General features: G+C 42.0%; 1 protein-coding gene across 1 annotated transcript in view; it reads right to left on the bottom strand.

Moving 5' to 3' along the window:
- The window catches only part of ENPEP (glutamyl aminopeptidase), an 83,531-nt gene extending 58,442 nt beyond the window's left edge, over positions 1-25,089 (bottom strand). The window contains exons 1-3 of the mRNA XM_054990714.1: positions 24,180-25,089; positions 3,397-3,538; positions 1,169-1,300 (exon numbers count right to left, since the gene is read on the bottom strand). Coding sequence (XP_054846689.1) covers positions 1,169-1,300; positions 3,397-3,538; positions 24,180-24,790 — 885 coding nt within the window. The 5' untranslated portion in view covers positions 24,791-25,089. The remainder of the gene's footprint in view (positions 1-1,168; positions 1,301-3,396; positions 3,539-24,179) is intronic.
- Between the last annotated feature and the right edge of the window lie 786 nt (positions 25,090-25,875).

The raw sequence follows: 25,875 nt of genomic DNA, 5'->3' as shown, positions 1-25,875 counted from the left end.
CAAGCCACATATTACTTATGAGAAGCAAATGCATTTATGGATGTAAAGCTTTCTAAATATTGCCAAAGTAGCATTAGGAGGACTACAGCTGCAGAGAGATACATCAATTCATATCATTTTTACTTCGGAAGATTTTACTTAGGCTGAGGATACATGTTTAAAATACAGCACCATCATAGCTAACAGTACAGTAAGAGTCATCATTTTTTTTGGCCTGGAAACAATCCATACATAAAGTTGCACTTAATCAGGTTTCATTAAATCTAATATGAATAGGCAAGCATTCAGAAAACAACCTGCAAAGGGGAATTTTATGGAGTTTTTTTAGAGCAAGGGTGCTGCTGGATACAATCAGCAAGGGTAGCAATGAATCACCAGCCCGCTCTGCTGAAACGTTCTCAAGATCATCTGGCTGACTGCAGTTGAAGATAGGATGGGCCTCTAGTCAGATCCAGGAAAGCAGTTGTTTTGTTCTTAACCTAGCCTCCCAGGAGGAATTGTGGGAGGATAAGAATGGTCTGGAAACCCCACCCTGCCTCCCAACATCTCCCTCTCTCTCTCTCTTTCCAGGATCAAACATTTTTGTGGTGCTTTATTTTTTGCAATGTTTGTTTCTTTAACTGAAAAGCTGCTACTAGGGACAGAGAGAGAGAGAGAGAGAGAGAGAGAGAGAGATGACTGACACTGACACAAAGAGCCCAGGCCCTTTCTCTACCAACCAAAGTTTCTCAAGAGCTTAATCTAAGGTAACAAAGATTTTACATTTGCTAGCAAAATGCAGTGAGTGGATTTCTTCAGCATCCAGAACTATTAAAATAAAGAGTGTGTGTATACTAACTTAAATCTCATTGCTTTCAAAGTAGTCATTTATTCATTAATGTTTTAAAATTTATATCCCACCTTTGCTCTATTTGTCCAAAGTGTCTTTCAAAACCATCATTAAAACAAACCCATACAAAAGTGGGTTTAGTTATACTGAGGCACATGTCACATCAAGCTAAGGATTTTGGGGGGGAAAGCAAAACAAAAAGAAGAGACCTTTCTAAACAAGGTTTAGATTATTCTGCAAAATACCAATATCAGAAAAAAAAACCCTAAACCATTTAATGAAAACAGCTGTTTTTAGTATATTAACAGCTAGTATATTAAAACTTATCATTGGACTTACACGAACTCCTGTGGCTGATATTCTTTCTGTGAAGTTAAACTGGTGCACAGCCCAGCACACCAAATAAGTGCTCATTTTGACAGATTTTTGGAACGTTGTCCGAGTCAAACCATTACCCAATGATACTACTTCCTAAAGAAGACACGGACAAAACAAAATAGTTACAAATAGTATATCACTTACAAGAAAACTTCTGCTATAGAATGGATTTTCTTTTTATTATTTATGTGTGTTTTGCATGGCATCAGCATGAAGGTTTTTTATGTTTTTTACTACACCTATGGAATGCAGCTTTTTCTTTGTGATGCCCTTGGAATAGCTTTTCCAGTTTTAATTTCTGACTTTTGAAAGGGGTCAAAACTATATGGATCATATTCAACTGTCTTCTATAAACTTACCAGCTGAGATTGCATAATATGTGATGTTGAAGGATAAGTCTACTGTTATGGAAATGTTTTCCTTCTGGGGAAATTGTTCTACAGAATTTATTGTTGTGATGAAATTGGCTGGTTTGGTCAAAACTCAGTCCTCTTGTTTGCAGATTGATAAATGTTTTATTTAATAAGGCTTTCTTGCCAGATTATTTACCTGTGTAATTTTTGCCATCTTTATGGGTGATGGCACTTTTAAAAAAGAAAATCTGAAAACAGAGGCCACCAGTATTTTATGAGGAGTATTTTATAACTCTCCATAAAATACAAAGAGTTTGGAAGTTCTGTAGATTACTTGAACCATCTGTCGGTTTGTCATGATTGTTCAGAAATTCTTTTAATGTATATATTTATGACATATTGATTTTACCCTTCCTCCAAAGAGCTCAGTGCAATATATATGATGTTCCCTTCCTTGTTTTATCCTCAGAACCACCGTATGAGGTAGGTTAGGCTTAGAGAGTGTGACTAGGTTGTTTAATGGTAATGTGAGGATGTGAACAACACTCTACTCCAAACCACACTACCACACTGGTTTTCATTTAATCTGCCACTGATAACGTGTAAGTTTCTGTAAACTGACGTTTCAGCCTGCACATGGATTCTTGGATGGCATTTCATTATACACTGTTCTAGTGTGGTCAGCTCTGGTTACATTTTTTTAAAAGTCTAGACAGCTCCCCTTTCTTTGGGCAACGTTGGGAAAATGTGGTAAGAATGTCTGCAGCTGAATGGTCAATGTGATGGTGAAGAAGACAATACTAGGAGTATTCACTGCAAAGTAAAGAGGTGGCAGATCTTGAACAGAGTTGGGCAATTAAAATTATAGTTATATGCACTTAAAGGCCATTGAAATAAAAGTGAAATAACTATGTGCAGGACTGTGGCTATGTACATTCTGACACCTCCCCCCATCTACAGTAAACAGGACATAAGCATCATGACAGGAATAAAAATACCTTCATACAGTATGATTCTGTGCACTGAATCTCTTTTTTTCTTCTTTAGCACTAATACTGAGTTTCCTGAACTTACAACTAAATGGATGTTTACGTGGGCCTTGGGAAATAGTATCTCTAGCTAGCAATTTGGCTGCTGGAATTAGCTTTTTAAAATTATTTAACTTAGAAATTTGAAAACCATTCATTCCAAGTTATGTGGCTTTGACATTCAATTAGGCTATTCATCAGACATTCTTATGGATGAGATCCATATAATTTTCTCCCCCATTGCAAATCCGAGAGGCAGAGAACTGGTGTCAGTGACTTCCATTGAAAACTTTGAACTTGAGGCAGAGGTGCTAAAAATAGCCCATTCTGAACCCATGAACTTGGCTGGGTTTTGACAAACAATGTCCCCTATGAATGGGCAAACAGGAATGTATTGCATAATGCCAATATTTTTTTCACTTAGTGCCCATTCAGTTTAATTGAGTAGCACCTATATTAAGAAATGAGATTAAGTTTGATGGAGTAGCACCTAGATTAAGAAGTGAGCTGTGGCTCACGAAAGCTCACACCCTACCACAAATTGTGTTAGTCTTATAGGTGCTACTGGACCCTTGCTCTTTTCTACTGCTACAGACAGACTAACACGGCTACCCATCTTCATTCAGTTTGATGTCTGTTGTTCTGATAGATTGAATCCATGTACTTCAGCGTATTCTTGAATAACTCCAATTAGTCTTTAAGCGCATTAAGGGATTGATTCAGAGCAAGTGATTCACTGATAAGCTCCACTGGGTTGCATTTATCTTACACATAAAGACACAAAAAGAAATTGTAAGATTGCACATACCTCCACTGGCATGTTTGACAGAGCTTGATATGTGTCTTCATGGATAATGGATATATTGTATGTTGCCTTTTTGTTAGGCTCATCAAAGCAAGGAAATGATTTCCGTGCATCTGTTGGCTCATGATCAGTAGCTGCTATGCTCCTTTTGAAACAAATGGGAGGTTGTTGAATCAAACGATTGTTCTCAAATAGGTAATTTGACCAAATATTAATACATAATTAGACCAAATGATGGCAAATAAAATGAATCCCACATCTGAAATAAATAAAATGGAGTATCCTGCTCATAAGGGTGAGGTGAACCATCTAAAGACCTTATTTACAAAATAGATATTATTAAGCATTACATTGTAATATTTTAAGAGTAAAGATGAGATTGGCCAACACAACTGGTGCCCACCAAACTGAGCGTAGCCTAACCATCTTGCACGGTGTCTTGTCAGGTGTTTACTAACTACCCTTTTTTCCCACAGCTACAGTCAGGCAACAAAAACAGGTATACTAAGACAGGTGGTCTGAGTTTAGCTTGGTGCAAAACAAACTGTGCAGGGCTTGATAAGATGATAATGAGATATGATTAAAAAATATGCTGACTGAATGAATGGATCGCAGCAGCAATTCACACAATTACATTTGCTTGCTGAGAATATGCAGACTTCCATGCAGAATTCCACCTAAATTGTAATAGTTATGCGAATACTTTTCAAACATACATGAAGCGGCCTTATACTGCATCACACTATGGGCCCATCAAGATTGGTATTGTATACTCAGACTGGCAGTGGCTCTTCAAGGACTTAGACAGAGATCTTTCGTATCACCTGCCTAATGCTTTTAACATGCTGGGAACTGAACCAGGCATTGTGGCATGTCAAGCATATTCTTTACTACTGAGCCGTAGCCTGTCTTCAAATTCAGCCATCCTCCCAATTTGCTATTTATCCCGTGGAGCCATGCCACTACTGAACACATTTTGACCAACATTATGGTGTCATGATGATATATGTGGATAAAGCTGCACTGCAGTAGTGTTAAAGTAATCCTTTAGCTGCTTCAACACATTTACAAAGCTGTATACTTCCATTCAATTTATACTTCCAGCATGCTGACTTAGTCATGTGACTTGACCCTGTTCTATAACCAGATGAATCCCTGAGATTTGAACCTATCTTGTACTCTTTGCAGGACTTGGTTTCACAAGGAAGGCTACAAGTTTACATTGTATATCTTTTATGGGTGATGGATGGCTTCAAGCAGCTTGTCAAAAGCTACCTACAACCTGCACTTTCATAATAGAGACATTAATCATCCTTTGATAACCTTGCACAACTGCCTTTCATTGCTATTGTATTCTGCTGTATGGATAATCTGGAATGGTTTGGAATATTTATAGGAAATAGTGAAAAAAATACTATGGAAGCACATGGGGGGGGGCGGGTCTACCTTAACAGGAATATCTCATCTGCACTGGAAATAAATGACTAAGGAAACTAGTGTCATTAAATTTGTTGCCAACGTTCACATAAAAATATCTGCTTCCTAAATTGAATTAAGCGCCTCATATCAATTTAGCAGTCTGTGATGGAGCATGCTTACTGTCTGATTGATGGGAAAGCACATCTAAGTTGTCTCTTCGATTAATTTAAAATGCTGGCAGTTTTCCAGGCCCACGTCTGCAAATACTTTGAGCTATATACAAGTAGTTATTCTTTTTAAAAGAAAAGAAGCAAAAAGTAATTACATAGAGCAGATCATAGCCTGTTACATTCCTTTTTTTTTTTTTTGAAAAATTTTTATTGGGTTAGAATCCATTATTTCCACATTTACATTCAATTTTCCCCAATTTTTTCATCTCTAACCCCCTCCCTTTCCCCCCCTTTTTGTTGACTTCCAACAGCTTTCCAACCCTTTGTCCCCTTTCCCTTACTTTTATTAACTTCCTCTATCTAAAACAAATATATATTCTCCATTATTCTAAGCAGTACATCCTTAACTATTTTTAACATTATATGCCCAAACTGTAAGCCTTTGTTTCCATCTTAGATAAACAATTTATCCCAATTTTTCAATTTCAGGTATTTCTATATATCATAAACCATATAGATCATACATTCGTTTATATCAAACAATTTGACTTATTCTCTATATATATTACTCATTCTATCTTTTTATAATAGTTCTATATATCTCTCCTCACGTAGTCAATCAATTTGACCCATCTATATCTTCAGACATTCAGTTTGGTACAAAACTTGTCAGAAAAAAAAAGAAAATATTGTTAGTTAATCGCTCCTTATATTTAGTCCTTATAATTAATTATTTTCTCTATGTTCTGTTTGTTAACCTATATATATCTATATATATGTCAATCTATTAATCTGACTGCTTATTAATTCACATTTATCTCTTCTCCCCCCGGTAAAGTCTCCCCCCTCTACTTCAATACTTCAGTAGTTCTCAAACTGCCACAGTTTTCCTCCCACCTCCCATTTCTTCTCCAGGTATTGTTTCAGCTTCTCCCAGTCTGTGTTGAACTGCCCTGAGTCCAGATCTCTCAGTTTTCTTGTCATCTTGTCCATTTCAGCCATATACAGCAATTTGTAAGTCCAATCTTCAATAGTTGGCACTTCTTGTACTTTCCATTTTTGCGCATACAAAAGTCTAGCTGCTGCTGTCATATAAAATATCAACGTCCTGTGTTGGGCTGGAATTCCCTCCATTCCCAAGTTCAGTAGCAGGAGTTCTGGGTTCTTATTAATTTGAAATTGTAAAATTTCACTCATTTCTCTTATTATTTCCCCCCAGTACTGCCTGGCTACCTCACACGACCACCACATATGATAGAGGGAGCCCTCATGCTTCTTACATTTCCAGCATTTATTAGAAGTATTCAAATTCCCTAGCGCAATCTTCTTTGGTGTCATGTACCAACGATAGATCATTTTGTAAATGTTCTCTTTGATATTAATACATGTCGTTGTCTTCATTGTAGTTTTCCACAAGTATTCCCATGCCTCCATTGTTATTTCTTTATTAAAGTTTATAGCCCATTTCACCATTTGTGTTTTAACTATCTCATCCTCGGTATACCACTTCAACAGTACTTGGTATACCTTGGATATTCTTTTCTTATCTTCTTTAAGAAGGGTCTGCTCTAGTTCCGAATTCTCTATTCGTATACCTCCCTTTACAGAGTCCGAATTATATAAGTCTCTGATCTGTCTATACTGGAACCAATCGTAGTTAGGTGATAGTTCCTCTTGTGTCTTTATTCTAAGTTTGGATGCTTCAGTTTTAGTTATTTCTTTATACGTTAAACATTGTTGTTCATTATCAACAGCTCTCGGGTCTATCACCTCATATGGAACCACCCACAAAGGGGTTCCTTCTTGTAGATAAATTCTGTACTTCTTCCAGATTATGTATAGACTTCTCCGAACAAAGTGATGCAGGAACATCGAGTTGACCTTTACTTTGTCATACCATAAATATGCGTGCCATCCAAATATTTTTTTATATCCCTCTAGGGCTAATAGTTTCTTGTTCTTTAATGTCATCCATTCTTTCAACCAAACTAGGCAGATTGCATCATGATAAAGTCTCAGATTGGGCAGTTGCATTCCGCCTCTTTCCTTTGCATCTTGTAAAACTTTCACTTTCACTCGAGGCTTCTTGCCTGCCCAAACAAAATCTGATATTTTCCTCTGCCATTTTTCAAATTGTTTGGAGTCTCTGATGATTGGTATTGTCTGTAGCAAAAACATTACTCTTGGTAACACATTCATCTTAACTGCTGCAATCCTGCCCAACCATGACAAATTCAATCTATTCCATTTAATCAAGTCTCTCTCTATCTGAGTCCATAGTTTTTCATAATTGTTTTTGAATAGATCTATGTTCTTTGCAGTTAATTCGACTCCCAAATATTTCACTTTACTTGTTACTTCACAATCCGTTGTTTCCATTAACAATTGTTGTTTCTGCTTAGTCATATTTTTGCATAATATCTTTGACTTCTTTTTGTTAATGAAGAAACCTGCCAAGTCTCCAAACTCCTTGATCTTATCTATCACTCTTGGCATGTTCTCCAATGGGTCCTCTACAATTAACATTATGTCATCCGCAAATGCTCTGACCTTGTATGAATAGTCCTTTATTTTTATTCCACGAATTTCATCATCTTGACGTATTTGTATCATCAGAATCTCCAATACTAAAATGAACAACAATGGAGATAACGGGCAACCTTGTCTTGTTCCTTTACTTATCGTCAATTTCTTGGTCAATTCATCATTCACCACGATTGCTGCAGTCTGGTCTCTATAAATTTCCTTAATTGCTCTGATGAATCTTTCTCCCAATTGTAGCTTTTCCATAGTGGCAAACATAAAGTCCCAGTTTAAATTGTCAAACGCTTTTTCAGCGTCTACAAAGAAGAAACCAACCTCTTTGTCACAACGCTTGTCATAATATTCAATAGCATTGATCACTGTCCTTAAGTTGTCTCTTATTTGTCTGTCTGGCAAAAAGCCTGCTTGTTCCTCCTCTATGACTTCCGAGAGCCACCCCTTCAATCTCTCCGCCAATATCTTCGCAAAAATTTTATAGTCATTGTTGAGTAGCGATATAGGTCTATAATTTTTCACATTAGTCAGGTCCTGGCCCTCTTTTGGGATCAATGATATATTCGCTTCACTCCAAGTTTCTGGAATCCTTTGATCCCTTAAAACCCCATTCATCACCTCTTTTAGGAATGGTGCCAGTTCATTAGCCATTGTCTTATAGAATTTAGCCGTAAGTCCATCTGGCCCTGGCGCCTTTCCTAGATTTGCAGATTGTATTGCCTTACTTATTTCCTCGTCAGTTACTTCACTATTCAACTTATTTCTCCAAGCTTCCGAGATTTCTGGAAGTTTGGTTTTCTCCAAATATGACGCTATTGATTCTTTGTTTACTTCTTTTTTATTATACAGCTTAGCGTAAAATTTATAAAAGGCTCTACTAATGGTAGCCTGCTCCAAATACGTTTTGTTATCTTCGCAAATTTTATTTATTATCTTCTTTTCCCTTTTCTTCTTCAATTGCCATGCCAGGTACTTCCCAGGTTTATTAGCACCCTCAAACGCTTTTTGATTCAGTCTTTTGAGATTCCACTCCAATTCTTTATTGCTCATTGCTGTTAGCTGTTCTTGAAGTATTTTAATTTCCTGGTATACCTTCTTTTTCCCTGGTCTCTTTTTTAGCTGTATTTCTTTGGCTTTTATTTTCTCCTCAATCTCTTGTCTTTTCTCCTCTTTCTTCTTTCTTGCTCTACCATTTAAGTCCATTAGTATGCCCCTTACAACCGCCTTGTAAGCATCCCAAACTTTATTGGTTGGTACTTCTTTATTCACGTTGTATTGTATAAAAAACTTTGTCTCTCTTCTCAGTATTTCCATATTCTCTCTTTCCTGTAACAAGTCCTCATTTATTCTCCATGCTTTCCTTTTTCTCTTTTTTCCAAATTTCCACATAATTGGGTTGTGATCTGAGCCTACCATAGGCATTATTTCTACCTCCTTAGTCCATAATGCTAAGTCTTTTGAGGCCCAGATCATATCAATTCTTGATAATGTAGAATGCCTTGCAGAATAAAAAGTAAACTGTCTGCTTTTAGGATATTCTCTCCTCCATACATCTTCAAGAGTCTCTTGTTGAATCAACTCAAAAAAAAGCTTTGGTAATAGTCCTCTTTTCTTTTGTGCCGTTGTAGTCTTTTTGTCTAGTTCCAAGTCTGTCACTCCATTGAAGTCTCCAGCAAGAATTATCTGGTCATATGCAAGATCGTCTAGATGCTTCCTTAAATCCTCAAAGAAGCTTTCTTTTGCACCGTTAGGTGCATAAAGTCCGACTACCAACACTCTCTTTAAATTCCAAATACATTCCACTGCTACAAATCTAGCTTCCACATCTCTCATAACAAATTTTGGCTGTAGCTCCTCTTTTATGTACAACACCACTCCTCTTTTTTTCTTGTTGGAGGCCGCTACATATTCTTTGCCCAGTTTTCCAGATTTTAAATATTTTACATCCTGCTTTCTGATATGGGTCTCTTGCAAACAAACAATGTCACATTTTTGTTTTAGTAGCCAGTGAAAAGTATTTTTCCTCTTATTCGGTGAGTTTAGTCCATTTACATTCCAAGATAATACTTTACACTCCATACTCATGATCTTGTTGGTAAGTCTTTTTCATTGTCCTTAATAAATTGCTCCATCTCTCGCTCAGATCTGATGCGTTTTTTGGCCCCTCCAAACTCAAAGGACACTCCTTCCGGTAACTCCCATCTGTACCTGATTTTCATGTCCTTCAAAATCTGAATTAGCACTTTATATTTTTTCCGGTCCAGTAACACTGATCTGGGCAGTTCCTTCATTATAATAATCGTCTTGCCATCAATCTCCAATGGATCTTGAAACTGTTTTGTCACAATCCTCTCTTTCATATTTCGTGTTGTAAACTGCACAATCACATCTCTTGGTAGTTTCCTCTGGGTTGCTATTCTCGAATTCACACGGTATGCCACATCTAGGATAGCCACAACTTCCTCCTCCTCCTTCCCCAGGTACTCAGCCAACACCTCAGTCATCTGTTCTTGCGCTGACTTTCCTTCCACTTCTGGCAAGCCACGAAAACGTAGCTGCTTCTCCATATGTTTAGTTTCTGCAACTGACATTCTCCCCTTCACCAATCTCATCTCTGTTTGTTGCGTGTCTGCTAAATTCTCCATCGCGTCTTCTACTGTTTTAACTCTCTGCTGCGTTCCTTGTAATTCACTTCGTATTGTTTCCATACCTTTTTTCACTTCTGACAGCTCCGATTTTACTGTCTGTGTAACCTCTTTAACCTCTTTTATCAGCTCCAATTTCGTGTCCTTAAGTTCTTTAATCATATCTAAAAGTTTTTTGTCCAGGTTTTTATCCAGGTTTTCTATTGCCGATTGCCACTCTTTTTTTGACATCGTGGGGCTTGCTTTAGCTCGCTCCCACGAATCCGCTCTCTTCCTTAACTCCGTGGCGTAAAATTTAACGTTTTTCTATTTTAAATGTCCCGGTCTTCTTATAGAAATTAAATTTTAAAGAGTCCAAAATGTCGGGCGTCTTTTCTCTATGGTTTCTCTATGATTTTGTAATCCAAGATGGCCTACTTCCTCTTCCGCTGAAGCCGCGACCCTTCCCCTTTCAAAAATGGCGATTCCCTACTTCCTGCCCTCCAGCAAGGGCCGCTTCTCTCCAGCCACTCTATTGTTATTACGCACTTCCTGTCTCCCGTCTTCCCACAGCAGATCTCGCGATGGTGTCTTTTTCTCACAGCTCCAAAGCCACAGGTATTCAAAACAATAGTCCCATTTCTTTAATAACTTCTTTAAACTTAGTCTCTTTTTAAATTCAATTCCTGCCGAGTCTTCCCCTCCTTTTCACTAGTCTGTTGCAGTTTAAAAATCTACTTTTTTTCCTCTCTGTTTTTATCAATCTGTCCCGTCTCAGAAGATAATGATCTTTACCTTCTCTTCACTTTTCTCGGGTTGTAATCGCTGTTTCGATTTTAAGTTCTCCTCTCAGCTTCTTCCCCCAATCGATGCTTGGGTATGTAGGTCTTATGCCAGCCGAATTGGCCCCAAAACTGCCGCAGAGATTATAGCCGACCCGTCGCAAGGTGGGACCTCAAGGATCGGGAGGGGACCCGTTGTGTAGAGCCCCCCCTCGTCCGAGATCTAGCTCACCCTAGGGTCTTGAGCGTTCTTTGCCTGCTCCCCGCCTGAGAGCAGTCGGCCGCGGGCTATTTTCACCCCGCCGGCCGGTTAAAACGGCAGTCCGGTCAGCTCCGCAAGTGGAGCTGCGTTAGACCTCCATGGATCCCAAACAGGAAGTAGCCTGTTACATTCCTGAAGATCTATAAGTTATCTGGACAGCTGATTAGTAAGTGCTCTGGTGTCCTTGACTTATTCCAACAGTCCTTGACTTTTTGCAATAGTGCTTAAATGTTTAGCTGATCATAAAGAAATGGAAGTGGCATCTAGAAACCTGGTGGAGGGATACAAATAAGGTTAGTAGTGAGATGCCGGGTCCCCTTGCCCTCCAGGAGGGTGGAGGAGACCGGGCACTTACCTCATGCCTTCCACGTGCTTGCATGATGGCATCACTTCCAGAAGTGACATCATCACGCCACCCACAAGAGTACTCCCACACTCCATATGGGGCCAATTCTTTGAGAATTAGTCCCAAATGAAGCATGGGAGCACTCCCACAGCCAGCGCAATGATAGAAGTGACATCTGCGTATGTGCTGGTGGCAGGTGATCTACAGACTGCCAAAACCTCCCGCTGGTCGCTGGCCAGCAGTTAAACCGCTGGGAGATTGCCCACCACCAGCAGGCGCTTGGGATCCATTCCCTACACCAAACAATGTGAAAGTGTATGGAAGTGTTAACAAAAAGTTGGATGGGTAGATGGATGCCAGTTGCAGCTATCTTTCCACGGGGCTTTGACCTCCCTGTCCTCACTGTAGTCATCCCAAGGGAGCCTTTATTTCTATACACCGCTTTCTCTGAACCCTTTCACCAGTTTCTTCCTCCCTCTCTTCCCTTCCGTTCTACTCAGCTGTAGTCTATCCTTGTTTCTATGTTAGTAAAATACTTTATTTATATCCTGTTTTTTTTCCTGAATAGGAACCCAAATCAGCTTAAAGTGTCTTTCTCTCCTCTTCATTGCAACCACCCTGTGAGGTAAGTTAGGCTGAGGAGAATGACTAGCCCAAGATAATCCAGTGAGCTTCCATGGATGAGTGTTGATTTGAACTGGGTCTTATAGACCTTTATTTGTGTGTGTGTGTGTGTGTGTGTTTTAGTTATATCCTGCTTTTCTCCCTAGTGACTTCTTTTCTCCTCCACTTTATTCTCACCAGGGCTGGTCTCATTAATTCTGGGGCCCTGAGCAAAAGCCCAGGATAGGCTCCAGAATCATTGTCAAGCAAGGGGTGGCCCTTGTTCCATGTGAGGCAGGTGCACATGGCTGTCGGCCTGTTGCCATGCAGCTGCCTGTTCAGGTCCCAAATGGGGCAGGCACAAGGAACAGGAATAGGGATGCCAGTCCCCCGTGAGGGGGGGATCCTCTGCTCCCACCTCCACCCCCGCTTACCTGGCCAGCAGAGGAAATGCATCTTCTGGGGTGCACTCACGGGCGGCACAGCACACTCCCGTGCACTGCAGCGGTCCAATTTGGGCCCAGTTCGGCCCCCTGCAGAGCACAGGCATGCTCCCAGGGCCAGCACATGGCCTGCGTGATGACATCACTTCCTGGAAGTAATGTCATTGTGCAGGCTGGGAGTGTGCCCTCTGTGTGCGTGCAATGCTGCAGCAGAGAGGTAAGTGCCAGGTCTCCAATCTCCTGCCGGGAGGGTAAAGGGACCTGCATCCCTAGGGACCTGATATTCTTATTCTTTTCTCCCCTTTATCAGGGGAAGTGGGGCCATGGGTGGTCAGGCCTCCCAGGTGTATGGCCCAGGGCAGCTGCCCCTGTTAGCCACTGGCTCCTCCCTCCCTCCCTCTTCAATCTGGTTTCCAAAATAGTGAGTGAGGGGTGTCTGTTTTTTGTGAAAACCTCCCTCTATGCTATTTTGACACAGAAACAGCTTGAGGAGGGAAGGAGGAGACCTTCCTCTCCCCACAGAGGCATTCTGAGGCTGTTTGGTCTCTCCTTTATTTTTTAACAGTCATTCTCTATAGCTGCTGGGTGGCTGAAGGTTCCCTGAGTTGTAAGGTTGCCAGGATGCCTTACTCTCCCGACCGGGATGGGGGCACCTGGCACTTAGTTTGGGCAATCTCCTTGTGTGCATGCAAAGTACATGTGCGCTCCTGGTGAGTGCAATGACATCACTTCTAGAGGACACTGGTCAGGGGGTTTGCCTCCCAAGCCAGTTCCCTGCACCTTCCACCCTCCCAGCCAGGTGAGTGATGGCAGGGGGCAGAGGCTGGGAGTGGGAGATCCCCTGCCCCCACTGGGGGGACTAGCAGCCCGAGCAAGTTGGGTCTGGACCCAACTGTTTAAAAATGTGCATGTCTAGAGAGACACCCTAAGATCACCCCTGATCCTCACAACAACCATGTGAGGTATTCTGCACGAAATAAAACAAGTCCGTTAGCACAGCATGGTGTTAAGCATGGCAGTACTGGGCCCGTAGTGTGAGGTGTGTGCTCACTAAACATGCAAATGAGGGCCAAGCTACACATGACGAATGACACTTGAACGGCAAGTGGATTGAGTGGAGGGCAAGTGAACAGGGAGAAATACACTTGCCGTTCAAGTGTCATTCGTCATGTGTAGCTTGGCCCTAAGTCTGAGAATACAGCGAGGATTGGACTAATTGCTGATGATGATACAAGGAAATCATGAGTCCCTGAAGAAGAAGAAGAAGAAGAAGAAGAAGAAGAAGAAGAAGAAGAAGAAGAAGAAGAAGAAGAAGAAGAAGAAGAAGAAGAAGCAGTGCTATTCTTTTCTGCTGGGAAGGAGCCTTTGGAAGACACTTTCCTAGAGTATATGTTTCATGCTCCCCAAACAGGCTTTGTATTACCTTATTTATTTAGAAAAATATTATGTCACCTCTCCCGGCCTATTCTAGGCAGCTTACTACAAACAAAACCAAGCATATTATAAAAACCAATAATCATAAAAATATAATGAAACAATCCAAGTCAGTAATAACAACGTTCCAATTAGAAACATGCACTACTATAAGCAAATCAAGGCATTAAAGCACATAAAACTGAGAAGTATCAAATATATTGATAAAACAGTCTTCAGGCTAGGCGCAGATCATACATAGCTACAAAGATGCAATCCTTAGTTAAAAGTCTGGGTACAGGAAAATGTTCTGGCCTGCACCTAAAACACTGTAAGGTAGCAGCCAGGCGAGCCTTGACGGGGAGGGCATTCCAAAGGCAAAGTGTCACCACTAAAAGGCCTTATGTCTGGTTGCACCCCCACCCCTTACCTGCAATTGGGGGCATGGGAAACAGGGCTTGAGAACTGGATCCCAACTGCCATGCTGGGCAATATGGGAGGAGGCAAGCCTTTAAGGCTGTTTCCTCACGGTCTATAAATAGTGCGAGACTCACACCACCCGTTTACAAAATGCCACAAACATGATTTGTGGCGTTTTGTAAACAGATGGTGTTAAAAATCGCACAATCATCCATGTAAGGCAGCCTTCCGTGAGTCTCGCACTATTTATAGACCATGGGGAAATGGCTAGGCCGAAGCCATTTAGGGTTTTTGAGGTAAAAACCAAGTTTGGATTGTGCACAGAAACAGATGGGTACCTTTCAGCACTGAGGTGATAGAATCCCTGTAGGCAGACCCTGACATTAAACTGGCTGCCACATTCTGAACCAACTGAAGATTCTGAACAGTTTTCAAAGGCAGCCCTAAACAAACCACATTCCAGTAATCTAACCAGGATGTGATCTGAATATCGATTACTGTGGTCCAATAGCCCTTTCAAGCAAGACTCACAGGTCACATTTTAAAATTTATTTTGATGTTTTTATTTACGCTATTTATTGTCCACCTTTCTCACCAAGACTCAAGCCAGATTACACACTATAAGTCAGTACAAACAACGAGAAATCTGATACAGAGCTGCAATGATGCTGAAACAAAATGTAAGTAGATTGACAGGGCATATTAAACAATGTGGAACTATCCAGTATGAGCCTACTTAACAGCAACAGACAGTACGCAGTAGCATAGTCTACAATCCGTATCCCTTTTCCCAGTAGATCTCTCTGGACCCTTTCCCTATAGCACAGGCCTATTATCTGTGTAAAAAACCCCTCTTGAATAATTCAGTTTTGCATACTTTGTGGAAAGCCAGAACCTCTTCAGGCAGGCCATTCCATAAGGTGGGGGCTACTACAGAAAATGCACATGTGCCGGCTGCTGTTGATTCTGTCCATTTTCAGGGTGGTATCTACAGAAGACCCTGTTCTGATGAGTGGAGTTGCCATGGGGGAGCATAAGGAAAGACGTTGTCCTGCAAATATGAGGAGCCAAGACCATAAAGGGCTTTGTATGTAATAGTCGAAATCTTGAATTGAGCCTGGTAACTGCAGTGCATCCAATGGAGGGAGTGCAGAATGGGAATAATATGCATGCTCCTCCTATCTCCTGATAATAATCCAGTTGCAGCGTTCTGCATCAGCTGGAGTGTCTGATTTGACTTCAAGGGAAGACCTATATAAAATGCATTAGGGAAGACCTATATAAAATGCATTACTCGTACCAATGATACCATGGCTACAAGTGGCCAGATGGGCCATATCAATGTAGGGGGCCATCCTCCAAGCTAAACTGAGTTTGAAGAAGGCATTTTTTGCAGCTGCATTAACTTGCTTCTCTAGCAATAATACTGGATCCAGTATAACATTATGCTCTTAACTGAGTTTGTAAGAGTCAACCGAACCCCATCGAAAGCCAAAGCTGACATGCCATGCAGGAGACCTTCTCGGTAGAGTTGCCAATGTCCAGGTAAAGCCTGGTGATTACCTGGAATTACAACTGATGTCCAGACTACATAGATCCGTTTCCCTGGAGAAAATGGCTGCTTTGGAGGGTGGCCTGTATGGCTTTATATCCTGCAGAGGTTCCTTCCCTCTCCAAACCCCACCTTCCCCAGAAATTTCCCCATTCAGAGTTGGCAGCCTACAGCTTAGCTATCAGATGGTATTGCTCCTGCCCAGATCATCTAAGCAATTCAAGAGGCAAATGTTGATAGACAAGCAGATTTGTGTGAAATTATTATGCAACAGGCTTGTACAATTTGTGATCCGCCAACACTGCCAATCATCCATGTAAGGTAGTTTACCAGAGGCTCAGTAACAGCCCTGTTTTTCCTGCCTACCGGGAACTGTAAAAATAGGAGGATTGTTAAGCACTGGGCAAGCTACAACACATGGGCGTGGGTTGTGTTTGTTTGGTTAATCATAGGTTGCATAGGCCAGTTATAAAAGATGCTTAAAAATGGCTCATCTTCAACAAAACAGCTAGAATATAAACCTTTTTGAAAAGTTAAGAAATAGCAGCTTGATAAATAGGTACCTAAATTTGTTAACAAAAATATATCTCAATTTTATCCCACCCTTCCATTAAGGGACTCAAGATGTGGTTACTCCTTCCTCCATTTTATCCTCACAACAACCCTGTAAGGTAGCTTATACTGAGTGCCTAACTACATGTTGTACCTTTCCCAGTTGCACTCCCAGATCTAATCAACAGATGATGTGTGGAAACTCCATGCCTGGAACTCAAGTCACAGACATACAGGCATTTAAATTTATACTATGGTGTGTGTGTGTGGAGAGCAGGCTTAAGCCTGTACCACGATGTGATTTTTTCCCATGCTGAAATGGCCCAGAGAGCTCCTGTTTGTCTGTTTGGGGAAATTTATGCTTCTACTGATGAGTTTCACATGTACTATAGCTATAGCCAATGGGGCAAATAGAAGCTCTCCGAGGCTGTTTCGGTTTGGGGAAATGGTCTAGGGAGGAAGTCTTAACTCTTTATGGTCCCAGTCTGAACTGTGCCCCTGCATGCATGGGCAATACAGAACTCTCAGACCATGCTTGTTAATCTAACCTGGGGATGAACCCAGGAAAAGTATAACACGTTGCTTGGCTCTGACAGAGAGTGATTGATCCAAAGTTCCAGAGTCTCTCTACACAAGACTTCTGACACGTGTTCTTCATGTGTCAGGAGATGCAATGTTAGCTGGGAAGTGTAGTTTTAAATGACAGAGCTGGCGAGATCACTCCAGAGGGGACAGATTCTCTCACAACCCTCCTCTGCCTCTGGCATGCCAGACTGTCTCCCCTTCTGGAGCCTTTGCCCTGCTGAGGCTTGGTTAATTCAAAGGCCTTTTTCACATGGCCACGCGCTCAGGAGATCGCGCGAAACTCACAGCATAAAAGCATCTTCCTAGCGCGATTTCCTGGCACAATCCCATTAAATGGCCCCTTTTCTGACATCATCGAGCCATTAAAGGGGAGCGTGCCAGGAGATCGTGCTAGGAAGACGCTTCATGCTGTGAGTTTGCGTGATCTCCCAGGGTGCATGTGAAAACAGCTAAAGTTTTAAGCAGGGCAAAGGCTTCCGAAGGGGAGACAGTCCAGCACACCAGATGTGGCGGAGGGCTGTGAGAGAATCCATCTCCTCTGGAGCTATCTCCACTGGCTCTGTCTTTTAAAACTGTGCTTCCCGGCTAACATTGTGTCTCCTGATACTTGACAAACATGCTCCCAGTCATCTCATGTAGAGAGACTCTAGTGAACTTCTTGGCTAGGAATTAATTTGAACCCAGATTTCCTGCCCTACTCCATGTCTCTAAAAATGGAAACACACAGGCTGCCAATGTAGAAAAACAAAGCAAAAGGTAATTTGGGAAGATGGTGATGAATATGTATCAACTATAGGAAGGGTGTAAGAAAACGTTACTGCTTCTGGTAAAGAAAGAATGAAAAGATCTGCAATAGGATATAGTGGGACACTGAGAAAAGGTGAAAGAAATATAAAATGTTATATTCAACAAGCTGAGATTCAATACATTCATTACCTGTTCAGAAAATATTGAATGAACACAGGAATATACCTGAAGAGTCTCTAAACACAGAAGCAATATAAGATGTGGTAAAACATACAAAGCGTCAGGTCCAGATGGCTTCATATGTGCATACTAGAAATATAATATTTGAAAATATTATAGTAGGGCCATTGATGTTATTAATGAATATTTACAGACTGAAGACATACTAAATCATGGAACCAAGCCAAAATTTTGCTAATACCAAATTCTAACATTATTTGTGTATCAGCATTATACATATACATATATTGCACCAGGGCTTTTTTTCTAGGAAAAGAGGTGGTGGAACTCAGTGGGTTGCCCTCGGAGAATATGGTCACATGGCTGGTGGCCCTGCCCCTGATCTCCAGACAGAGGTGAGTTTAGATTGCCCTCTGCGCCACTGAGTCTCAGTGGTGCGGAAGGCAATCTAAACTCCCCTTTGTCTGGAGATCAGGGGCGGGGCCACCAGCCATGTGACCAGGGCCGGCGCGCCCATTGAGGCCAGGTAGGCGGTGGCCTCAGGCGCGGGGTGCCGGAGGAGGTGTGGGGGGCGGGAGCATGCGCCACAGAGCTCTCCTATCCCTCCCGCCCTGCGCTGTCCCCTTCCAACTCCGTCTCTCTTTTTTCCAACTGTGGTGGAGGTGGACGGAGCCCCGCTGAGGCTGCAGCTCTGCGACACCGCAGGGCAGGTAAAGGGGGGATATGTGTCTGTTGGGGGGGGGGCGGGAGGCCGTCGGCTGCCCTTGCCCTTTGCTTCGCCCGCAGGAGGAGTTAGATGGGCTGCGCTGGCTGTGCTACCCGTGCGCCGTCAGAGCTGCCCACCGCAGCGATCGGGCTGGCGGCGGCATGTGTGTGCGTGCTCCCATGATGACGTCACGTGTGACATCATCACGCAGGGCGGAGCGTGCGCGCTTGCGCGCGTGGGGGAACACCCGGCCAGCCAGCCGCGAGTGCCAAAAAACCTTGCGCCGCCCCTGCATGTGACCATTTTCAAGAGGTTCCGGAACTCCGTTCCACTGCATTCCAGCTGAAAAAAAACCCTGTATTGCACACATAAACGATCACTGTATGTATAAACTTAATCATACAATGTACATACACAGTATAACTGAATCTCCAAAACCAGTTGAGAAAAGCATAGAAAATGAAAATGTTGGTTAAAAGAAATTAAATAGGGATTGCTCATCGTTATCAGATACTTTTCTTTTTGTATTGATAGCGGGCATGACCCACGGTGACCTCCCCCCCTACTGTATAAATGAAGTTTACATAGTATACAGCCTCCCCAGGCTCCACCCCAAACTTCCAGAAATTTTCCTTTACAGATCTGGCAAACTCAGAAGCATCACGAATGATGACGTCCTTTAAATGAAACAAATAATTCTTAATATAATTATCCAATAGTTATTTGTTGTTCATGCCTCCTCTTCATGGGGTTCAAAGATTACATTAACCTTGGCCTATAGGGCAATATATTTTTTTAAACTATTGCTTTTAAAATCCTGCTCTGAGATTTTTCTATCCTATATCCCTCTGCCAGTAAGAAAGTACATGTCACTTATAATTGGATAATACATCTGTTCCTACTCATTTTGTAGTGGATGGAAAAGACACAAGCCTCAGGAAAATGAATGGGAACCATATAGAGTGTCTTTGCTCAGCTCTCCATTGAATTGTTCCCACTGGCTAAGCAAGTTCTCTCGACATTTCTTAAAGATTGAATCAAAAAAATTTCAGGACATGCCTTCTTTCTTTGCATTGGAAAGTGACAATAAAAATGAAATATTATAGAAGATGTTCAGAATAGACGGTATGGAGTTAAAATAAAGCTCTGTCTTTCCTTCAAGGTTTGTTCCATCCCTGCAGCTTAGGTTATAGTGTCTTAGCCTTAAAATAAGAACCAGAAGTGGGTAAATATACTCTGAGTATTAACATGCAACTATGAGCGGGACCACAAGTGACGCCTGACACAGGTTGGACACTAGTCAGCTTCCCTCAAGTTTTGATGGGAAATGTAGGCATCTTGGTCTTGCAGCTTGACTCTCTGACTACTGTCCAATGGACTTTTCAACTGTCACTTGTCCAACATTCCGCCAAGCTGCCTACATTTCCCATCAAAACTTGAGGGAAGCTGGCAAGTGTCCAACCTGTGTCAGGCGTCACTTGTGGTCCCGCTCTGTGACTACATCCAGCTGTTGTTCCCAAAATAAAACATCACTGAAGCAGTGGTACATTGTTTTTGTTGTTGTTGTTGTTGTTTGTTGTTCTAAACCCAGAGGTTGTGTATTAAAACAAAACTTGCTGACAGAATGGGAGATAATCAAGTGTAACTTTTTGGAATGTTCTTCATTCATTCTCAAAGATGAGTGGTTACACAAGCAATGTTTATGTTTGAGGTGGAAGAAGCATCACAGAATTCAACAGCGCTAATTTCTGTGAAAACAAAAATAATGGCTGAGCCTTGTGGATAGTCTGTGATTAATTCCAGCGCCACATTATTGTAGGGTTGCCCACTTTGGCCTGAGAAATTCCTAGAGATTTGGGGGTGTTGACTGAGGAGGGGGGAATTTGGGCCAGGAGTGCATGCTGGTGGCAGCAGTGTGGGGCAACTGAGCAGGCAGCCTCCTAGCCTTCCCACTCAGTTGCCCCATGCTGCCACTGCCACCACCGCCAGCACACAGATGTAGGCCAGCCAGACACGGCAGGCGGCCGGGACGGTGCAGGGCAACTGAGCGGGAGGGTGGGAGGCCACCCGCGCGCTGTCCCAGCTTCCTGCCTCACCAATGGGGCGGCCAGCTTGCAGCAGCATGCCCTGCGTGATGACGTCACACACAGTGATGTCATCACGCAGTCTGGGCGTGTACGCGCACTTTGCACATGCGCACGTGGAGGCAGCAACACCCCTGAAGCTGCCCCCAGGTGCAGGTATCTGGCCTCAGGTGCCAGAAAACCTGGCACCAGCCCTGCCTGGGTGCTTTTTTCAAATAAATTGCACATCAGGGATCTGCTCTTATGTCACGTGGGCATATGTTGGGCTGTAACAGGCAGGATGACTCCCTCGGTGCTGGGCTCCTGCATGTGGAGGGTTGTTTGAACCAGCCTCCAACCTTTTACAAATGCTTTAAGTCTTTTTTTTAAAAAATGATGGTCAGGAATCTGTATAAACCAGCACTATTAAAAAAATTTCCGCACATGGATTGTTCTTTTATTATTTGATCTTTTGAATATTGAATATGTCAATATGGCTTTCTGTTGTTGTTGTTTTAGGGATTTCTCTTTAGCTCCCTTGCCAGACTGCCCTTCTTGACCAAGCACCATGCCTGTGGTCACACAGTTTTAGTCTTGGTTATTAACCTGCATCTATTAATCTATAGTTACATGCGGCATTTCACCCATTCACATATACTTAAATTATGGAGAATCCTCAGCCCCAGCTTTTTCACCTTCTTTAACCATCTAGCTTGTGTATATGACAAGGAGGTTAAAAGATGTTCAAGGATAACTATGGAGATCAAATAATGGCTAGCTTGTTTTTCCACTTTTCCCTCACCCCAATCTTCCCTCTGCTGCTCTCTCTCTATATAGTTGCCACCTCCTCAACAGATTTTCTATGAAACAGGGATTCCTCCTCTTCTGCTGCCTACTAATACACTCTGCTGATTTTCAAATGTTCTTGAGGCCTCTAAATACCATCTGCATAGGACTATGAACTGGGATAAATCCAAGAAGAATAGAAGTTTTTAATTCAGGGGCAACCTATGTCTTTGACACTGGGGAGTCCCTGAAATGTTACCAAATGGCCTCTCAAGCAGCATTCTCTGGACAAATGGAAGGCACTAATGAACGACGTGCTGAAAAATATTGGCTACCAGCTAAGAGTCAGTTATACTGTATAACACACTGTATTTGAAGAAGTGAGCTGTGGCTCACAAAAGCTCATACCCTACCACTAATTTTGTTAGTCTTATAGGTGCTACTGGACTCTTGCTCTTTTCCACTGTATAACACAGAGACATTTTTAAAAACTGTCTGCTTAACCTCCCAGGTTCTGTGAACATCTTTTCCCTCCTCTTTCTATTACACTGGTTGTGCTGAGTCACCATTTAATTGTTGATTTTCCAGTATGTGTTTTTTTCTTTTGTGACAAAGACTTATTCCTCCTGTCTGCTCTCTTAATTCTCTTAAGTCCCATACAGATGACTCAGTGCATGAGTGGGGGACGGAAGCACTCTTGACCCTCATGCATTGATCGAGTCATCTGTATACAGCCTATGTTCATACCTGCTGTAAATAATAATAATAACTGCACTTATATACTGCTCTTCTAGACAGATTAGTGCCTGACTCAGAGCAGTGAACAAAGTCAGTGTTACTGTTAATCCCACGATACAGCTGGGGAGCTAGGTCTTAGAAGAGTGGCTTACCCAAGGCCTCCTGGTGAGTTCATGGCAGTAGTGAGATTCGAACCAACAGAGTGCTGATTCACAGGCCCCCAGCTAGGCTGGAACCAGTGGGTGATCCACCCCACATGATTGATCTCATCCAGTTTTTTTTTTTAAATTAGGTTTTTAAATTTGTAACATGACAACCTGTATTTAAAACACAAGATCTTATTTTTAAAATATGAAGTTTTCTGGTTAGGTAGGGAAGTGGCAGGGGTGGGGGGGTGGGTAGCTCTCTCCGAAACTGGTAGTATGCCAAATACCATCCATGTGATTTGTTCAGCTCTACTCAGCCGATATCTTCCCTGGCATTTTTGCCCTTACGGTGTTTCAGAAACCTGAAAAAAAAATTCTTTTAGCTAGTAAGTATGACAAAGTGTTCAGAGGACATTCGGTTACTTTAAGAAGTTCTTACTTATTTAAGGAAGTGTTCATTTTAAGAAGGTCAGTGTTTTGGAATGTAAAAGGTACTGTTCTAATTTGGTTTATATATTTCATTAAAAGTTCATAGCTACTTAAACGCACGTGTGCTTTGGCAACTGGGTTACGGGAGTTTCTGATGGTTTCCCCTTCATTCCTTTAAAGGCTCACTATGTAAGGAAAGCTGGTTATGAGTTATGCCCTGGAGCTGTATGTGCATAGGATGTCTCCACGTGATTTGTCTCACCTACAGCACTTACGTATGTAGTTTATACCCATATGGGCTCCCCGCAGGCAATACAAGGGGATACACAGAGTTATAGCCACTGCTGGCCTTCTTCACTAGGTGGGGCCAGACTCTTCACAGTTACTTTGCATTTTTGGAGGGAAAAGGGAGAGGGTACTATAGCTAGGAAAGACCCAGCCCCCAGCCAGAATAAATTACACATCCCTGCTTTAAGTTACCAGTTTCCTTCTTCGACACCTTACAAATCAGAAATTTTCTAGTCTAAAAGTAAAGTATCATTCTTTAAATGGAAATTACCATATGTTAAAGGAATTGAATTAAATGAATTCTGCTTACTGGGCTGCATACCACAGATCTGTTCCCCAATGGCACTGGCAGCACTCTTGTCCAGTGGGAAAGCCTGCCGCTGATACTGGCAGAGATCCACTTGCCCCAGGTGAAAGTGCAGCCACTAATGCAACAAGTCCATGGGATGCAGCCCATTGCTCCAAGTAAATGCATTTAAATCAGTCTTCCAGTACAACTCAACCAGCAATTAAATCACAAACAGTATGATTAGTGCTGAGCACAGGCTGCTTTCACATACGTTGGATAAATGCACTTTAGAGATCATTTGCAAGTTAATTTTCCTGTTTCATACAGGAAAATCCAGTTGCAAATGATTGCTGAAGTGCATTGAAAGTGCATTATCCAGCATGTGGGAAAGCAGCCATGGACGGAAGATACCTGACAAAATTGCAGCTCGAAATTGACACAGCGCAAGTCGTATCTACCAATTTTGAATTCTCTAAATACAGGGCAAATTGGTAAGCAGAGGTTAACCTGTTTCCCCAAACCCAGAATGAGCATCATGCCAGAACCATATGCACTTGCCATACAACTTAATATTCTATAAATTCTTATGAAAGCACAGCGTTTTACATTGGCACAGAAAAGAGGAAGATGAGACAGAGAGGCAGAGAGTAATTCTGATCAAAGAATAATAGAGAAGAATTAATATGTTGTAAAATAGAGATTTACTTAGTTACTCCATTCTCCATGTAAGTTGTTCTGTAAAATCCAACCAGGGAACCATTTAAATGGCCTTGAAACTTCATAACCAGGAGATAAGTGGCAGGAGGAAGTTCTTCTGCTGCTTCTATCACTATATATTCCTGCGGTTTGTATTGAAAACATCGCTTGAGAGTTAGTGACTCGCCAGAGGACTTCTTGAGAAGGGGCATTTCTGTGAGCTTAGTCTCCCGGAGGTGAAGCCACAAGTGCTTGCTTGAGTCTTCCAACTGGATGAAGATAATGACGTTTCCAGTGTAACGGTCTGCTTCCATCTCTGGCATCAGCTCCAAGTCATAATGAATTGGTTTAACGTAGAGGGGTAATCTGAAATTTCTCCAGTCTCCACTGTCATCATTCTGAGCAGGGCAGGGGTCTCTGTCTTCTGGTGCAGGGCTTGTGGATGGTTCTGTTGGCACCTGCCCATCTTCAGAAGTATAGCAGTCCTTTGGTCTGGTTAATCCCAGTGCAAGTCCCAAAATTAGACCTACAGCAGTGACCACGGCACAGATGATAGCCACGTGCTTTTTCTTCATGCAGTACTTTTTGGGTGACTTATCTTCAAAATCCATTCCCTGCATCTCTGTTTCCCAGTCCCACAGCTAAGCGATAAATGTTTTTTTTTAAAAAAGACTTGTTCAAACAACACAGCAGTGCTGTAGCTTTTGAATATATTTTTTTAAAATACTGGTTCAGCAAGCTCTGTTTTATATTTTAAGATTTGTATCTCTTTCCTCTCTCACTGACTCCTCCCCTCTTTGTCTCTCCTCCCACTTACCTCCCTAGAAGACACTCAATTTATTAAAAAATAACATTTGGTTTAACCGAAGGAAAGTGACCAGTCAGAAAGAATGCAGCTAGGGAGGGAAGGCAGAGGAAATTAACACAGAAAACACTGTAGCTGCTGCTGTTACAAGCCTTATAAGACAGGCAACCCCACCCCCAACTCCTCCTGCTCTGGTCAGAGTTAAATATAAAACAGTGCTGTGTTAATCAGCAGTTGGAGATGATCAACTGCCAAGGCTCAGTCAGCAGCTTTCCAAAAGACAGACCACAGATAGAAAGGTGTAACTGCTCAGGAACCTCAACCTTTGTCACTGCCTTTTTATTTTGCCCACCTATTTCATTTACAAGCAAGGTTTTCCTTGAACTTCTACCTCAGACGCTTGTGCAAGGAAATTTCAATGCTCTTAAAAATCCACACATTTCGTTCTACTTGGGTTTTCTCTCTCTTTAGTTACGGAGTGTTTTTTCCCCCCTCCAGTTTTCTTTTTTCGGCTCTCTTTTTCCATGTGGTTATACTTGGCCATAAAAGAGATCGTTTTGCTTAAGTCTGTAAACACTGGCTCTTTGTGCACTTACAGAGCCAAATGTAATCTTTGAGAGTCTGGGTGATTTTGTGAGCTATTTTGCGTGTTACAATAGGAGAAAAATGCCATCCTCAGATCAAAATGGTTTCATATTACGTTTCTGGGAGCTTGATCTGAAGCGTCTCCATTCAGAAGCAAATCACACTGAGTTCAGTTGGGGTAACTCACTAGGGTGGACTGATCATAGCAGGATGCCTCAGCGGTCCTGCTGTTCCTTTGTTTGAATCAATGACACTTTGTGGGGATGTAGAGGTACTCTGACTGGGATTGCCGCCTCTGGCTTAGGAAATTCCTGG

This window comes from Eublepharis macularius, chromosome 10, assembly GCF_028583425.1.
Source record: "Eublepharis macularius isolate TG4126 chromosome 10, MPM_Emac_v1.0, whole genome shotgun sequence".
Lineage (NCBI taxonomy): Eukaryota > Metazoa > Chordata > Lepidosauria > Squamata > Eublepharidae > Eublepharis > Eublepharis macularius.
The sequence above is the reverse complement of the archived record's forward strand: the minus strand, read 5'-3'. Positions and strand labels throughout refer to the sequence as shown.